We start from the raw sequence: 18,636 nt of genomic DNA, 5'->3' as shown, positions 1-18,636 counted from the left end.
TGTCCCATAAGACTCCTAATCATGTTAGCAGAATGGTGGGCTTTCTCCAAGAGACCCCGACCATGCTCTCTGGGGAGCCCTGTTGACACTCCGAGCGCTCCCGTGAAGCACTGACTGGTCTTCACGTATAAACTGAAAGTAAACAAGAGCGAAGAATCTGTAAAAAGCCCTCTGATGTATCCCCTCCATGCCTCAGTTTATTTGTATGGAAGATAAGGTTGTCAACCACCTTCCTCAAAAGGATATTCTGAGGTTTCACACTGGAGACTTGACATTTATTAACCAGGGTCGTATGAAAGCCCCGATTTAATCTCCAGAAAAATGCTTTGTGTTTCAGTCATAGGGACCATATAAGCATAAAGAATTTTGCCCATAGCTCTTGAAGAAGGCTGCAGTCAGTCAACAGGGGCGTGGGCCAATCCTTGGCATGTTCTGTTTATAGCTGTGTCCAGACAAGTGGAGAATCAGAGGAGATCAGTGTATACTAGGCCGGTTTATTAACTATTAACTGTTCACATACTGAACAAAGATATTCTGAAAATATTTACCATAGAATAGAGTAGAATCCTTCTAGTCAACAGGTTACAATTGGGCAACAGCCTCTTAATAGGATAATACCACTCTTGGGGGACAACAGTAAATATTGTTGAGCCTTCTGTGTGCCAGCCACTACACTATACACTCATATAAATATCTCCTTGAATTCTCTCAATAATTCTTCCAGGTGGGTATTATTATCTTTGAGGCTCAGAAAGGTCTAGTAATTTGTCCAAGGCCACAAGCTAGGAAGGAACTAAATCAGGGTTCTAACCTAAGTTGTATTAAAAAAAAAAGCCATGCTCTTCTCACTGTATTATCAAACACCAATAGTTGCCTTCTGGGTCAACAGCTATATTATTAAGCACTTACTATTTATGCTTTTTTTGTGATGAAGTGGTAATATAAGTAAAGTAAAGATAAAACAATCTTTTAAGGACTATAGCTATTATATTTTAGAGTGCACAATTATTATGAGTTCTTATTAGCATAATATATTAATTAACCATATTAGTATAATATAATTAAATTATTAGTATACCTAGACTTATAAAAAAGCAAATAATGTCACTATTCTTGTGCGTTTGTGAAACAGATTATACTCCTTGAAAGAAAGATTGTGTGGGAATTCCCTGGCAGTCCAGTGGTTAGTACTCTGTGCTTTCACCGCCGAGGGTGAGGGTTCAATCCCTGGTCAGGGAACTAAGATCCTGTAAGCCTTGCAGCGCAGCCAAAAAAAAAAAAAAAGATTGTTTAAGTGGAAAACTAGTAACAGCTAAATTCTTGTGAAGGGGAGGCCAAATACATCCAGTTCTGGGAAGGAAGCTCCAAGGAACTGAAGAATACAAATGTTAAGAGAAACCAGAAGCATGATTTTAAAAAGCTTACTTGTGCAGTAAAATCATGGTACTTCAGGTCATTCCATTTCTGCTGTTTGGTCAGGAGTGTAATGTCTATTTCTCCAAGAGTAAATCATCACCAAGAATCCCTCATTGCTTCTTGTCTGCGGTATGTTGGAAAGGTGACTTTCCAAAAGTAGTCTATTTGCTGTAATTATCCAAATTTCAAGTTAGAAACACAATAAAAATCCTTTTGTGTTCAGCATGGAAAGAAGACATTGGTAAGCAAATGAGCATGCATTTCACTCACATCAACAGTCAGCTGAGTAAGCTGAGCCTACTCAATACATTTTACTTTTAACATCACTCATAACTTGAGATTTAAAAATAATAAAATGCAAACAATTCCCAGTCTTTTTCCCCATTCCCCCACCCAACCTGAGCTGTGTCTAAAAGCAATACAGATGGAAAGGGGTAGGTGTACAAAGGGCCTTGTGGAGCCATGTCAGCAAGTGCTTTTTAAGTTGTTTTTCTGGAGGTGGTGATGAATCCGCCTCACTTTGTGACAGGGACTGGAACGGCATTCCCTGCCAAGGACAGAACAAAATCCAATCTCTAGTCCAGGTTCTGAATTTGATCTCTAACCTGGTGGGCTTTGCTGACTGATTTAACATGCTACAGGCAGACGTCATGGTCGTCTATTGCCATGACACGGATGTGCGAATAGATTGTGTGCTGGTCATGGCAGATCGGACTGGGGATTTTCCTGATGATGTCAATACTCATGGTACTCCGAACTTATCACAAAGATAGTGATTTCCTTCTCCAAGGCAATCCAGCCTGGCATTTTACCCTCAAGGAGTTTAGGGTCTATTCACTGAAATAAATGTAAAAAAATTACCACCAGTCAAGCAAGAAGTGATAGATGTCAGCTAAGTGGTTCTGGTCAGGGTTATGCAGCTTCAGAGGTGCTGAGCTTGGTCTGGGGCCACTGGACTTGCTGGGCTTGCTTCTGTAAAGCCTGGGAAGCCACTAGAGGGTTTTGTGACTAAGCCCGCGTGCCACAACTACTGAGCATGGAGGCAACAGGATCAAAACGATGCTGTAGGAAGATGATTCTGGCTTTGAGGCTGACTCTGAAAAAAACCCACTAGTCTTGTAGGTGGCACAAACTGGAGCTGTGATGTGATTCTCATCCAACAGTGATTGCTGTAATTTTTCTTTCTTTTAAAACTCCCTGAACCAATATTGAAATTTTCCAAGAATATTTTTAGAATCTCTTCACTTAAAACTGGTTCCTTGGGACTTCCCTGGTGGTCCAGTGGTAAAGAATCCACCTTCCAATGCAGGGGATGCGGGTTCCATCCCTGGTTGGGGAACTAAGATCCCACATGCCGCGGGGCAACTAAGCCCGCGTGCCACAACTACTGAGCTCGCGTGCCTCAATGAGAGAGCCCGTGTGCCGCAAACTACAGAGTCCACATGCTCTGGAGCCCATGTGCCACAACTACAGAGCCCACACGCCTTGGAGCCCGTGCGCCACAACTAGAGAGAAGCCTGCGTGCCCCGGCTAAGACCCAACGCAGCCAAAAAAATAAAGAAAAAAACAAACAAACAAAAAACTAGCTCCTCTACAGTTTTCTCCAGGGAGCTAAAGAGAACGTTTACTTAGGAAATGACTTTGGTGATTCATCCTAAATGTAGAAGGGGAAGCTGTGGTGGAGAGCCCTGGTTGGCATTTCCTTCCTCCAAGGGCCGGCACTAAAGAAGTGATTGGAGGTCCTTGCAAGGTGTCTCTCATTTCAGTCCCACGGCTGCTTGCTCTTGACTTCCTTGTCTTTAAGAAAGCACATTAGCAAAAATAAATGAGAACATAGATGACCTGAATGTTTTAAGCATTTATTTAGTAGACACATACTGAGATTTACAGACGGCAGACATAGCTTTTCTTTTTTTTGCCAGCATCCATTGAACATTAGTAAGATTATTCACATATTAGAGCAAAAAAAAAAAATCCAATTAATTCCTCAAAGCAGGAACCAGATGGACCATATTTTCTGAAAATGGTTTTAATCACATACACATGCACACACACACATGAAATAAAAAATCTGAGAGAAAAATCAAAACTGTAATTACAGAGTATTTTAAAATGAATGAAAATATGGTCAAAGCTGAACTCAGGAAAAGTTGTTGCCCTGGATGAGTTTTTACCTTAATAAAGAATGAAAATAAATGAACTAATAAGCACATTTTCAAAGAGCTGTTTTAAAAGGAGTAGTAGACAAAGAAAAATACTGCCATGCATAGAAAAACATGGGGTCAGGTGAGTAACCTGAGAACCTGAGTAAATGAGGCCAGTGTAGGAAATCTAAAGATGACCCATCATTTTTCTTGGACATAGGTATTTTCCTTTTCCAGGGTGTATGTTCAGTACTTCAGTATATCCTGACTTCCATGAAGACATGGAAGATGTTTAATAGGTGTTTAAACTTGATGATGAGATGATAAAAAAAGATCTGCCACTTTCTCATTTTTAAAAAGGAACTATAAAATAAATTGCTATTAACTTGTTAACATTTCAAGGTACCGTTAACAGTTTCTATTACCCACAGAAGACTGAGGACTATTTAAAACTCCTTATTGGAAGCTAAGGAAAAAATATATTCCAAGGGTCAAAAACACCAGGTGTTGTACAAAGCGCACAACAGAATGGTAACTGAGAAAAATCTAAGAGATCGTTACAGGATGTCATCAAACTGTCGTTACAGGATGTCATTTTTTGTCCGAGTTGTTTGTAAGGGTTTTTGTTCTGTGATAAATCTGTGGAGCGCAACTGCTCACTCAGTTTCCTGGGGATGCTATTTTGGGTGATGCTGAACTTTCTTTTATTCTCAGATTTATACCACCAGCCTACGCCCTGCTGGTCAGTATTTGCTAAAGTTATCAGAACATGAAAAAGCCACTCTTCCTTGTGAGTTTTTCATCCCTTGGGGACACAGATCCCACTTTCTTCTACTCCCTGCTGACTTAGATTCCAGAGTAGACTATCTTTCAGCCTTCATTTTTTACTATGATTGCTCACTTTTGTCCTTTGCAATACCTCATAGGTATCTTAGTGATATTGTAGGAAGAAAGGGGCTATTAGGTGGACCCGATATTATATAAGAATTCTCTACTGAAGAATTTTCCAAACTATGTTCCTGAAGAATTTTCCAAACTATATTCCTTGGAATGTTCTAGTTGATGCTAATAGGTATTCCATAGTTCTACATCACTTTATTTAAACCTAAGTTTCTATTTGAGCACACAACACTTTTTCACAGCTACCTGGGCCTGTCTGTAGGCTGGGGCTGACAGTAGGTTTCCTTCCTGGCTCTTTTGTCCTTGGAGCAGCCAGTGATCTGGACCAGCTTTTGGACTTCCATGGTGCTTCTTTTTTTTTTTTTTTTTTTTTTTTTGCCTTTTAGCAATACTTGGCACCAGGCTATTTACATGTGTTGTGATCTTCCCACCGATTTTATTTTTCTTTCTTTAATAGCAAAGAGGACAAACTCTAATAAGTTCCTATCATCTCACTAGTTGCTTTCAATATGTAATACAGCTGCTGGACTCTTCATCCTGATGGGAGTGTGTGTGAGTGTGTGTGTGTGTGTGTGTGTGTGTGTGTGTGGTATAGAGCTGTGGGGGGGAGCAGTCTGTGAAATCAATCCGACTGGTAGCCAGCTGGACATCTACATATGGGCTTTCTTTGCAGCCCCACCGCCCACGTTACAGGTGCCTCAGATGTCTGCTAGTGATGGGAGGGTGAAAGAAGTTCTATTCTTCACCCCCTGGAGCCCTGAGGAAAGTTCAATCAGTTCTTCATTTCAAATTCACCACGATGGAATCCAATCCTACAGCACTGGTGGTGAAGTGTTGGGCACGGCGCCTGTGGTTTAGCTAGATGTGTGCCATCCCTTAGCTGGAGGCAGGGGGAGGTAAGGGGATGCAAGGTTGTTCCTTCACACTGTGAAGAATATCCCCAGGCCCCCTTTTTCTTCTTCATATTAGCACTTTCCCCTCCTTTCCTGTCCCCTCACCTGGGTCTGTCTCCTGAGGTCTTCATCTCATCCCTATTCCAAAACTGTGGTCATTCTTCCAGACATTTCTTGAGTTGTGGAAACCTTCAAGACTTTGGTAGGTCGAGATTGGTTCAAGATGGCGGAGTAGAAGGACGTGCTCTCACTCCCTCTTGTGAGAGCACCGGAATCACAACTAACTGCTGAACAATCATTGACAGGAAGACACTGGAACTCACCAAAAAAGATACCCACATCCAAAGACAAAGGAGAAGCTGCAATGAGATGGTAGGAAGGGCACAGTCACAATAAAATCAAATCCCATAACCACTGGGTGGGTGACTCACAAACTGGAGAACACTTATACCACAGAAGCCCACCCACTGGAGTGAAGGTTCTGAGCCCCACGTCAGGCTTCCCAACCTGGGGGTCTGGCAACGGGAGGAGGAATTCCCAGAGAATCAGACTTTGAAGGCTAGCAGGATTTGACTGCAGGACTTTGACAGGACTGGGGGAAACAGAGACTCCACTCTTGAAGGGCACACACAAAGTAGTGTGTGCATTAGGACGCAGGGGGAAGGAGCAGTGACCCCCATAGAAGACTGAACCAGACCTACCTGCTAGTGTTGGAGGGTCTCCTACAGAGGGTAGAGGGCGGCTGTGGCTCACCGTGGGGACAATGACACTGGCAGCAGAAGTCCTGGGAAGTACTCCTTGGCGTGAGCCCTCCCAGAGTCCACCATTAGCCCCACCAAAGAGCATGTAGGCTCCAGTGCTGGGTCGCCTCAGGCCAAACAACCAACAGGGAGGGAACTCAGACCCAACCATCAGCAGACAAGTGGATTAAAGCTTTACTGAGCTCTGTCCACCAGAGCACACCCAGCTCTACCCATCACCAGTCCCTTCCCATTAGGAAGCTTGCACAAGCCTCTTAGATGCCTCATCCACCAGACGGCAGACAGCAGAAGAAGAACTACAATCCTGCAGCCTGTGGAACAAAAACCACATTCACAGGAAGACAGACAAAATGAAAAAGGCAGAGGACTCTGTACCAGATGAAGGAACAAGATAAAACCCCAGAAAATCAACTAAATGAAGTGGCAACCTTCCAGAAAAAGAATTCAAAATAATGATAGTGAACATGATCCAGGACCTTGGAAAAGGAATGGAGGCAAAGATCGAGAAGATGCAAGAAATGTTTAACAAAGACCTAGAAGAATTAAAGAACAAACAAACAGAGATGAACAATACAATAACTGAATTGAAAACTACACTAGAAGGAATCAATAGCAGAATAACTGAGGCAGAAGAACGGATAAGTGACCTGGAAGACAGAATGGTGCAAATCACTGCTGTGGAACAGAATAAAGAAAAAAAGAATGAAAAGAAATGAAGACAGCCTAAGAGACCTCTGGGACAACATTAAACGCAACAACATTCACATTATAGGGGTCCCAGAAGGAGAAGAGAGACAGAAAGGACGTGAGAAAATATTTGAAGAGATTATAGTCGAAAACTTCCCTAACATGGGAAAGGAAATAGCCACCCAAATCCAGGAAGCACAGAGAGTCCCACGTAGGATGAACCCAAGGAGAAACACCCCAAGACACATAGTAATCAAACTGACAAAAATTAAAGACAAAGAAAAATTATTAAAACAAGGGAAAAATGACAAATAACATACAAGAGAACTCCCATAAGGTTAAGAGCTGATTTCTCAGCAGAAACTCTACAAGCCAGAAGGGAGAGGCACAATATATTCAAAGTGATGAAAGGAAAGAAACTACATCCAAGATTACTGTACCTGGCAAGGATCTCATTCAGATTTGATGGAGAAATCAAAAGCTTTACAGACAAGCAAAAGCTAAGAGAATTCAGCACCACCAAACCAGCTTTACAACAAATGCTAAAGGAGCTTCTTTAAGTAGGAAACACAAGAGAAGAAAAGGACCTACAAAAACAAACCCAAAACAATTAAGAAAATGGTCACAGGGACACACATATTGATAACAACCTTAAATGTGAATGGATTAAATGCTCCAACCAAAAGACACAGGCTTGCTGAATGGATACAAAAACAAGACCCGTATATATGCTGTCTACAAGAGACCCACTTCAGACCTAGGGACACATACAGACTGAAAGTGAGGGGATGGAAAAAGATATTCCATGCAAATGGAAATCAAAAGAAAGCTGCAGTAGCAATACTCATATCAGATAAAATAGACTTTAAAATAAAGAATGTTACAAGAGACAAGGAAGGACACTACCTAATGATCAAGGGATCAATCCAAGAAGATATAACAATTATAAATATATATGCACCCAACATAGGAGCACCACAATACATAAGGCAAATGCTAACAGCTATAAAAGAGGAAATTGACAGTAACACAATAATAGTGGGGGACTTTAACACCTCACTTACACCAGTGGACAGATCATCCAAAATGAAAATAAATAAGGAAACACAAGCTTTAAATGACACAAAAGACCAGATAGATTTAATTGATATTTATAGGACATTCCTTCTGAAAACAGCAGATTACACTTTCTTCTCAAGTGCACACGGAACATTCTCCAGGATAGATCACATCTTGAGGCACAAATCAAGCCTCAGTAAATTAAAGAAAATTGAAATCATATCAATCATCTTTTCTGACCACAACACTATGAGATTAGAAATAAATTACAGGGAAAAAACCATAAAAAACACAAACACATGGAGGCTAAACAATACGTTACTAAATAACCAAGAGATCACTGAAGAAATCAAAGAGGAGATAAAAAAATACCTAGAGACAAATGATAGCGAAAATACGATGATCCAAAACCTATGGGATTCAGCAAAAGCAATTCTAAGAAGGAAGTTTATAGCAATACAATCCTACCTCAAGAAACAAGAACTATCTGAAATAAACAATCTAACCTTGCACCTAAAGGAACTAGAGAAAGAAGAACAAACAAAACCCAAAGTTAGCAGAAGGAAAGAAATCATAAAGATCAGAGCAGAAATAAATGAAATAGAAACAAAGAAAACAATAGCAAAGATCAATAAAACTAAAAGCTGGTTCTTTGAGAAGATAAACAATATTGATAAACCATTAGCTAGACTCATCAAGAAGAAAGAGGGAGAGGACTCAAATCAATAAAATTAGAAATGAAAAAGGAGAAGTTACAATGGACACTGCAGAAATACAAAGCATCATAAGGGACTACTACAAGCAACTATATGCCAATAAAATGAACAACCTGGAAGAAATGGACAAATTCTTAGAAAGGTATAGCCTTCCAAGACTGAACCAGGAAGAAATAGAAAATACGAACAGACCAATCACAAGTAATGAGATTGAAACTGTGATTAAAAATCTTCCAATAAACAAAAGTCCAGGACCAGATGGCTTCACAGGTGAATTCTATCAAACATTTAGAGAAGAGCTAACACCCATCCTTCTCAAACTCTTCCAAAAAATTGCAGAGGAAGGAACACTCCCAAACTCATTCTATGAGGCCACCATCACCTTGATGCCAAAACCAGACAAAGATACTACAAAAAAAGAAAATTACAGACCAATATCACTGATGAATATAGATGCAAAAATCCCCAACAAAATACTAGCAAACAGAATCCAACAACACATTAAAAGGATCATACACCATGATGAAGTGGGATTTATCCCAGGGATGCAAGGATTCTTCAATATACGCAAATCCATCAATGTGATACACCATATTAACAAATTGAAGAATAAAAACCATATGATCATCTCAATAGATGCAGAAAAAGCTTTTGACAAAATTCAGCACCCATTTATGATAAAAACTCTCCAGAAAGTGGGCATAGAGGGAACCTACCTCAATATAATAAATGCTGTATATGACAAAACCACAGCAAACATTATTCTCAATGGTGAAAAACTGAAAGCATTTCCTCTAAGATCAGGAACAAGACAAGGATGTCCACTCTTGCCACTATTATTCAACATAGCTTTGGAATTCCTAGCCACGGCAATCAGAGAAGAAAAAGAAATAAAAGGAATACAAATTGGAAAAACAAGAAGTAAAACTGTCACTGTTTGCAGATGACATGATGCTATACATAGAGAGTCCTAAAGGTGCCACCAGAAAACTACTATAGCTAGTCAATGAATTTGGTAAAGTAGCAGGATACAAAATTAATGCACAGAAATCTCTTGCATTCCTATACACTAACAATGAAAGATCAGAAAGAGAAATTAATGAAACAATCCCATTCATCACCGCAACAAAAAGAACCTAGGAATAAACCTACCTAAGGAGGTAAAAGACATGTACTCAGAAAACTATAAAACACTGATGAAAGAAATTGAAGATGGCACAAACAGATGGAGAGATATACCATGTTCTTGCATTGGAAGAATCAGTATTGTGAAAATGACTATACTACCCAAAGCAATCTACAGGTTCAATGCAATCCCTATCAAATTACCAATGGCATTTTTTACAGAACTAGAACAAAGAAATCTTAAAATTTGTATGGAGACAGAAAAGACCCTGAATAGCCAAAGCAATCTTGAAGGAAAAAAATGGAGCTGGAGGAATCAGACTCCCTGACTTCAGACTACACTACAAAGCTACAGTAATCAAGACAATATGGTACTGGCACAAAAACAGAAATATAGATCAATGGAACAGGATAGAAAGCCCAGAGATAAAGCCAGGCACCTATGGTCAACTAATCTATGACAAAGGAAGCAAGGATATACAATGGAGAAAAGACAGTCTCTTCAATAAGTGGTGCTGGGGAAAATGGACAGCTACATGTATAAGAATGAAATTAGAGCACTCCCTAACATCATACAAAAAAATAAGCTCAAAATGGATTAAAGACCTAAATGTAAGACTGGACACTACAAAACTCTTAGAGGAAAACATAGGAAGAACACTCTTTGACATAAATCACAGCAAGATCTTTTTTTGACCCACCTCCTAGAGTAATGGAAATAAAAACAAAAATAAACAAATGGGACCTAATGAAACTTAAAAGCTTTCGCACAGCAAAGGAAACTATAAATAAGATGAAAAGACAACCCTCGGAATGGGAGAAAACATTTGCAAATGAATCAACGGACAAAGGATTAACCCCCAAAATATATAAATAGCTCATGCAGCTCAATGTTAAAAAAACAAACAACCCAATCAAAAAATGGGCAGAAGACCTAAATAGACATTTCTCCAAAGAAGACATACAGATGACCAAGAGGCACATGAAAAGCTGCTCAACATCACTAATTATTAGAGAAATGCAAATCAAAACTACAATGAGGTATCACCTCACACCAGTTAGAATGGGCATCATCAGAAAATCTACAAACAGCAAATGCTGGAGAGGATGTGGAGAAAAGGGAACCCTCTTGCACCGTTAGTGGGAATGTAAATTGACACAGCCACTATGGAGAACAGTATGGATGTTCCTTAAAAAACTAAAAATAGAATTCCCATATGATCCAGCAATCCCATTACTGGGCATATACCCAGAGAAAAACATAATTCAAAAAGATACATGCACCCCAATGTTCACTGCAGCACTATTTACAATAGCCAGGACATGGAAGCAACCTAAGTGTCCATCGACAGATGAATGGATAAAGAAGATGTGGCACATATATACAATGGAATATTACTCAGCCATGAAAAGGAACGAAATTGGGTCATTTGTAGAGACGTGGATGGACCTAGAGACTGTCATACAGAGTGAAGTAAGTCAGAAAGAGAAAAACAAATATCGTATGTTAATGCACATATGTGGAATCTAGAAAAATGGTACAGAAGGAACTGGTTTGCAAGGCAGAAATAGAGACACAGATGTAGAGAACAAACATATGGACACCAACGGGGGAAAGTTGGGGGGAGTGGGATGAACTGGGAGATTGGGATTGACATATATAGACTAATATGTATAAAATAGATAACTAATAAGAACCTGCTGTATAAAGATTAAAAAAAAAAAAAAGACTCTGGTAGGTCATAGCAATCTTTGTTCTTGCCATTTCCGCAGACAGGCAGGAGGAGAAACAGAGTGATGGCTCCTAAAATGTGTGTGTGTGTGTGTGTGTGTGTGTGTGTGTGTGTAAGCAACCATGGCAATCTGTGCTGTAAGGAACATCTTGTTTTTTCTCTGATTATCTGCATGACTCCAGATCTTTAAGGAGCACTAGACATCTTGCATTTGGAGGGTTAACCTCCTGCCAATATTTGATGTTTGCAAAAACTTATGGGCCACATTGTGCAGAAAGTTTTTTTTCTCCTTTCTAACGCTGGCTCAAATTACAAAGTCCCTGTTCCAGTTATCTATTTTTGTGTAACAAATTACTCCCAAACTTAGTGACTTAAAAAACATATTTATCTTGCTCATAAATCTTACACTTGGGCATGGCTCAGCCAGATGATTGCTGCTCTGTGATGTCTGGGTTGTTCTCAGCTGCAGAAATGTGTGGTCCCACACTGGTTTCTCTCCAGCATTGCGGCCTCAGCGTAGATAAACTTACATGGCGGCTCAGGGTTCCAAGGGGGGAGTGTTCCAAGAGATCAAGGCAGAAGCTTCAGGAAGTTTTTTGACCTAGCCACGGATGTCATGGAGAATCACTTCTGCTGTAGTCTACTGGCCACATAAGACCAGCACAGACTCAGTGTGGGAGGGGCCTAAACAAAGTCAAGAATATCAGGAAGCAGGGATCATTGAGGGGATCACCTTGGAGCCTGGCTACTGTAGCCTCCTTCTGTTCAACTTCGAAAGGAAAACTGATTTTTTAAAATGCAAATTAAATTTGCATAGGATGTAACAAAACTGTACCCAAAAGCTTCAGTGGATATTCCACCAGAAAGAAGAGATCAGGACACATGTTTTCTATGCTCTTTCCAGCCATTGTGTTGTCTTTATTAAATGGAATATTGAATTAGAGGCAAAGAGTGTTTGTATTCTGGCGTTCCATTTTATGGAATGGCAGTCATGTTATCCACCCTGGCTCTCGAAGAATCCATCTTGATTCTGTACACTCAGTTTTGCATGTTGTATCAGGGAGGGAGGAAATTCTGGATGCTGGCTTTAAAATGAGAGTAAGGCATCCAAACTACTGTGAAACCAGCAGCCATTCCGTCTCAGCTCCCAACTTCACACTGAGCAGTAACAAAAGAAATAAACGGAGACTAATGATGCTTTGGTTTGGGAAATAATGCTTACATGCACAGGATGCATCCACTTAAGTCTTTTAAAAACCAATTGTTCTAATGATTTTATTGCTCCGTAACAAAATAAACCAAACTGACATTAATTCGAAGGTCATTGTGAATTGAAGTTTAACTGCATTAATGACTGATAAGATGCAAGTTTGAATGCTAGGAGGAGGCTTGAGGAGGAAGGCATCACAGTATATTGCATTCTTGTAAACATTAGTACAAATACAGAGTAACAGAGATTCCTCTAGTTGATGCTTAATAGGCCCCAAGTTCCTCTGCTTTCAGAGGGATGAAGCATTAAGGATTATTTTCCACTTTATATATCTGCTGGGGCATAATATTCTGCCCTAAAGAAGAATGGATTCCTATTTGGCTACTTTTCTCCTAAGATGCTGTTTCTGGTTCCCGGCAAGGTGGGCTCAAACCCCCTTCAAAAGGGAGTCCTACAGGATGGCAGGAGGGGAAACTGTCCCCAGACAGAGGATGTCAAATGAAGATGAAGCACTCATGGAGACTTTTTTCCACGTTCACTTCCCCAGCTCCATCTCCTTGGGGAAAGGACTTCATAATTGAAAGGGCTGTATAATCATCCATAACTAAGAGCTCTTTGCCCCACCTAACCCCACTGGGCCCACTGTTTTCTTCCATGCCTCGTATCCTGCCTCCGTCACCTTTGTCAGTAACTAGAGTAGCAGGGGGACTGCCTGACAGCAATTTTGGGGCAGATCAGGTCTTTGCAGTTGGTGCCTCATCAACTTATCCCTCACATCTAACGCACGCCACCAGGACTTATTCGGAGGCCAGAGAGACAGCTCGATCACAGTGAGGGGGGCTTGCAGGGAGTACTGGGGGCTAGGAAGTAGGGCTTCCTGATGCTCTGCAGAGAGACTGCTGGGGGCTTAGATGTGATGATGCTGATTGGTCGGTACTGGGGACAAAGGTCTGGAACCAGAATCACACTTGGTTACGTGGATCTGAGCCTCAACTGGGGCCACTCCACAGACTGGAGCATCCTCCAGAGGGTTAACTGACACCACATGGACAGGGAGGGAGTTGAGTCCTGGGGGACGGCGGTGGTTACCGCCTGCTGGGTATGGCACTCGGCTCTGCTGGCTGACTCTCTCAGCCTCACCCCCATCTCTGGGCAGCCTGGATGTGCTGTGGGATGCGCCTCCTGCCTTGTGGCTGTTCCCCCACAGTCTCAGACCCTTGAGTCTTGTCTCACTGTTTCCTGGGTGGCGGGTCAGTGCGGCAGCTCCTCTGGGTTAACACAGTGTGAGGTGAGGCATCACCGCAGTTTGCCGACTGCAAAAGGAGGAGGGGCCAGGAATCAGACGTTTTCTAGAACGTCGAAGGGGACCAGACCTCTCTTCTTTCCACTGAGGACTCTGATAAAGCCGTCTTGTTCTTCTTCAGAAGTCACACAGATCTGGAAAAAAGGAAGAAAAAAAGAAACGTGTCAACGGGCAAGAAGCTAGAACCCGCAGCTTGAATCACCGCTGGCTGAAGTCAGTGGAACACCAAATTGCAAAAGGGAGACTGGTTTAGGGAAATCGTGGCTCGGTGAGAAAAATATTTGATAAGAAATTAAGCAGCACCCTGGGTTTGGAACTAGGTCCAGGCATTGAATGTTTTCTGAGATTCAGCTTTATGAATGAGGATCAGTAAAACAGGATTGATGATTCTGGGTCCCCGTGAAGAGTCCCTATGAGGACAGAATGAGATAATGCTTATCACAGAGCCTAGCATGCGGCACGCAATGAGTCCTCAATATATTATTTTAAAATCCAAAATAATGGCTACCATGTAGCAGGCTCCTATCATATGCCTGGAAGTTTATACATATAATGTCAGGAAGTCAAAGGAAGCTATTTCATTCTTGGTCACAAGAAAATAGATGCTATCATCTTGCATATTCCAGAGTAAGACCACCTACGCTGGACTTAAAAAAGGAGGTGGTTAAAATCCATTTGGGTATTTTGTCATTCACCACTAACAGGCCATTGCAGGGCATGTAAGGGTGGCTGTGGCCAGCTGTCAATGAGAAGCGGTTTTGAAGGGCTGTTCGTGTGCTGTGAGTTTCTCCTGCTGAACCTGCTTCCAAGGGTGGTGAGTTTTGTCCCTGGTTGGACTGCCTAGAAACAGAGCCTGAGACAGGAATCCTTGTGCAAGTGACTTGCTGTGGGAGTGCTCTCGGGAGGTGGGACGTGAGGGAAGCAGGATGGGCCAGGAGAAGGAGCTAGGCAAGGGTGTGGTCTCAGCTGGAGGTGAACCTCAGCCTGATCCCACAGCGAGCGCCGGAGCGTTAACTGGGTCATAGGGTTGACCCACTTTCAAGCAAGGGGTCTGGCATTTTGGACCCCACGTTAGTCCTTGGTCACTGGCTGACCTGCGGAGTGAGAGGCGTAACTCTGGTGAGGCAGCTCTTCTTCCACCAAGGGGTATTCGCTGGAGAAGGGGCAGCTGTGAGTTGTTAGTTGCTGACATAGCAACTGGAAGATGGGTGCACACACCTAGTGAAGGGGATGTAGGCAGGGCACCAACAGAAACCAATAGAGTGGGTTCTTCTTTTACACAGAATAAGGAGCTTTATGATTAAGTATTAGGATACTTAAAGATTTGTGACTCCTGAGGCTTGGGGCACACAATGGACTGGTATCTGATTCATGTTTCAGAAATCTACTACCTGCCGGTTAAGTGCCCCTCTTGGCTCAGTTCCCTTTTAGTCCTATATGGCTAAAGTCCTTCAGTCTAACCCACTTCCGGGAGCGCATATGCTGATAATGTCTAAGGTTTCCCCCTGCATTGCCTCCAAGCTCATCAACATTTAAATATGCTGCCACTTAGAGCAGAAGAACAGTCATTTTATTTAAAAAAATTTCTTGCCTAGCATTCTTAGACTCAGTCTTCCCCTCAAAATACCTGTGAAAAGATAGGGAGTTGGAGGTGGGGAAGAAATGTCAAAATACTGAATGCCCAGACTGACAGCCATTCCAGAGGCTGAAATTTCCATAAGACCTTTGGAGCTGAGCTCAACTGATGACAGAAGCAAGTTGTGCTGCTGGACCAAGGATAAATCTACCAGCCTAAAAGATGACGCAGACCTTGTTGGTTGATATCAACAGTCATTACTGCCCCCTTCCCATGCAGCAGAGTCCGGACTTTTGTTCTGTTGTCTATCCTTACCCTGCAGGACTCAGGTAAATTCTAATTGGTCCAAGTCTGTTTCTATCCTCCTTGCTAATGATTCTTAGTGGTTCCCATGGGACTCGGTTCCAGCCAATGAAACAGGATGGAATATCTGCTCGGAAACTTCTGGGAAGGGTTGCTTTCCTCTTAAAAGAGATGCACTAGGAAGAAAATCTCTTTCTTTTTCTGGCAAGGATTCCTGGAGTGGCCGCAGCCATCTGTGACCACTAGGGCAGGTGGCTAACATTTTAAGCATAGCAGAACAGAGGGGTGGAGGAATCTGGATCCCTCCCTGATCATGGGATCAAGCTGCGGAATTACGAATCCAAGAACTGCCCTGTATCCAGACATCTTATTATATGAGTAAAATATACCTTTTGCGGTTGACTCAATTGGAGTTTTGTGACTTGAGATATGTATTAGTTCACTTCTGCTGTCATAAATTACCAGAAATTAGTGGCTTTCAACAACACAATCTATTATATCACAGTTCTCTAAATCCTATGTCTGGTGGACTTGGCCAGTTTTCTCTGCTCTGGGTTTCACAAGGCCAATACCAGGGAGTCAGTAGGGTCCTATTCCTTTCTTTCTCTTCTATTGCTCTAGGAGAGACTCCAATTCCAGGCTCATTTAGGTTGTTGCCGAATTCAGTTACTTGTAGTTGTAGGACTGAGGTCCCTGTTTCCTTGCTGGCTGTCAGCCAAGGGTCATTCTCAGCTGCTAGAAGCCACCTGAATTCCCTGACTTGTGGCCCCTTCCTACAGCTTCAAATCCAACAAGGGTGGGTTGAGTCCTTTGCACACTTAATCTCTTTCTGACCTGCCCTTCTGCCTCATCTCTCTTCTGCCCTCTTTTGCTGCATCTCTCTTTCTCCAGCCAGTTACATTTCACTGCTTTTAAGGGTACAAATGATTAGATTTGGCCAATGTAGACAATCCAGGCTACCTCCCTGTCACGTGGTCAATAACCTGCAACATAATCACATCTGCAAATTTGCTTTAACATAGGAAACAAATCCAAACAAATTTGGATTTGTTTCCTATGGTGGCTATAACAAATTACCACAAATTTTGTAGATTAAAACAACACAAATTTATTATCTTGCAGTCTTGGAGATCAGAGTCCCCAAATCAGGGTGTCATTAGGTCTGTGTTCCTTCCAGAGGCTCTAAGAGAGAATCTGTTTCCTTACCTTCAGCTTCTAGAGGCCACCTGCATTCCTTGGCTCATGGTCCCTTCCTGCATCTTCAAAGCCAACAGCACAGCATCTTCAAATCCCTCTCTTTCTTCCTCTCTACTTCTACTGTCACATCTCCTCTGACTCGGACCCTCCTGTCTGCCTCTTATAAGGACCCCTGTGATTACATTAGGTTTACGTGGGAACCTACTTAACTTAAAGAAAACCTGCTGTAGAGGAAAGCGGGCTGATTGAGAAGAAAATACTACAGGGAAATAAACACTAAATTAAGATCAATGTTAGAAGTGATGAAAGCCTGAATCAAACTTCAGAAAATTAAAGTGAAGTGCGGGACTATCTTGAAACATTCTCCTAGGAAGAAGTGAAGTGATAAAGTGGGAAGCAATAAAGAGATTAAAACCATAAGGGAAATACGATAAAACAGAGATGATTCAACTGAAGCATTATTAAGTCCCTGAAGGAAGAAGCATTAAGATCAAAAGGCAAAGGACCAACTGGGGGAAACGTTGGCCACACATGATAGATCAGGTGTAAATATCTTTAAAGGACAGAAAACTTTTTCAGCAGTGTAAGAAAACAAGAAAGTACATAAACAGATTATTCATAAAAGAAATACAAATGCCCAATACAAATGTGTTAAAATTTCAACTTCTCTAACCATCCAGGAAATGAGGATTAACAAGAAATATTATTCACTTATCAAAACGACAGATATCATTTTGTATGATATACAAATATGTAAAAAATAGTAATGTTCAGTTCTGGCAAGGATGTGGTAAACTGAATATTCTCATAAACAGCTGATGTGGGTGTAAATTGGCACAAATGTTTGGGAGGCAATTTGGCAGTATGTATCAAGAACTGTAAAAATTGTTTATCTGTTTTCCTGTAAATTCTAAAGCATATCCTAAAGAAGTAATCAGAGTTATAAAAAACAATTTAGGTTTAGAGGTGTTCATTGAAGTTATCCATAATAGTTTTTTAAAAACTCTGAATATCCAATCATAGAGGAAAACTTAATACATTCTTGTACACCTACACTAGGGGTTGGCAAAATTTTTCTGTAAAGGACTAAATAGGAAACATTTGCAGGCCACGTGGTCTCCACTGCAATGACTCAACCCAGCTGCTGCAGTGTGAAAGCAGCCGCAGGCAATGCAGGCAATACATAGATGAATGAGTGCAGCAGTGTTCTAATAAACTTTATTTTAAAAACAGGGTCAGACTGATCCACTGGTTATAGTTACCCAACCTCTGATCTACATGATGATATGTTATACAACTGCTAAAACATGTGTTTTGATAAACATTTAATAACTAAGTTTAAAAAAAAGTTGCAAAACTAAATATAATATGATATCAAAATAAGAATTAGAAGAAAAGTCTGGTGGGAAATAACACGAAAGTATTTATGTCGATAGTCGCTTGATGGCTGAATTACCTGTGATCTTTATTTTCTTCTTTGTAATTTTTGAGGGTATTTTCCAAATTTTCTCCACAATAAAAGCATTTTAGTTTTATTAATCTAAAAATGATTTATCCATTTTTCTTTAAAGCTTTTATAGAACACAAGAATCAATTAAAATAGTTCTCTAGGG

At 41.2% G+C, this 18,636-nt stretch overlaps 1 protein-coding gene across 1 annotated transcript in view; it reads right to left on the bottom strand.

Annotated features, from left to right (window-relative positions):
* Positions 1-12,804: 12,804 nt before the first annotated feature.
* STAC (SH3 and cysteine rich domain) overlaps positions 12,805-18,636 on the bottom strand; it is a 111,999-nt gene continuing 106,167 nt past the window's right edge. Inside the window, exon 11 of the mRNA XM_061195245.1 lies at positions 12,805-14,081. Coding sequence (XP_061051228.1) covers positions 13,983-14,081 — 99 coding nt within the window. The 3' untranslated portion in view covers positions 12,805-13,982. The remainder of the gene's footprint in view (positions 14,082-18,636) is intronic.

This window comes from Eubalaena glacialis, chromosome 7 (assembly GCF_028564815.1).
Source record: "Eubalaena glacialis isolate mEubGla1 chromosome 7, mEubGla1.1.hap2.+ XY, whole genome shotgun sequence".
Taxonomy (NCBI): domain Eukaryota; kingdom Metazoa; phylum Chordata; class Mammalia; order Artiodactyla; family Balaenidae; genus Eubalaena; species Eubalaena glacialis.
The sequence above is the reverse complement of the archived record's forward strand: the minus strand, read 5'-3'. Positions and strand labels throughout refer to the sequence as shown.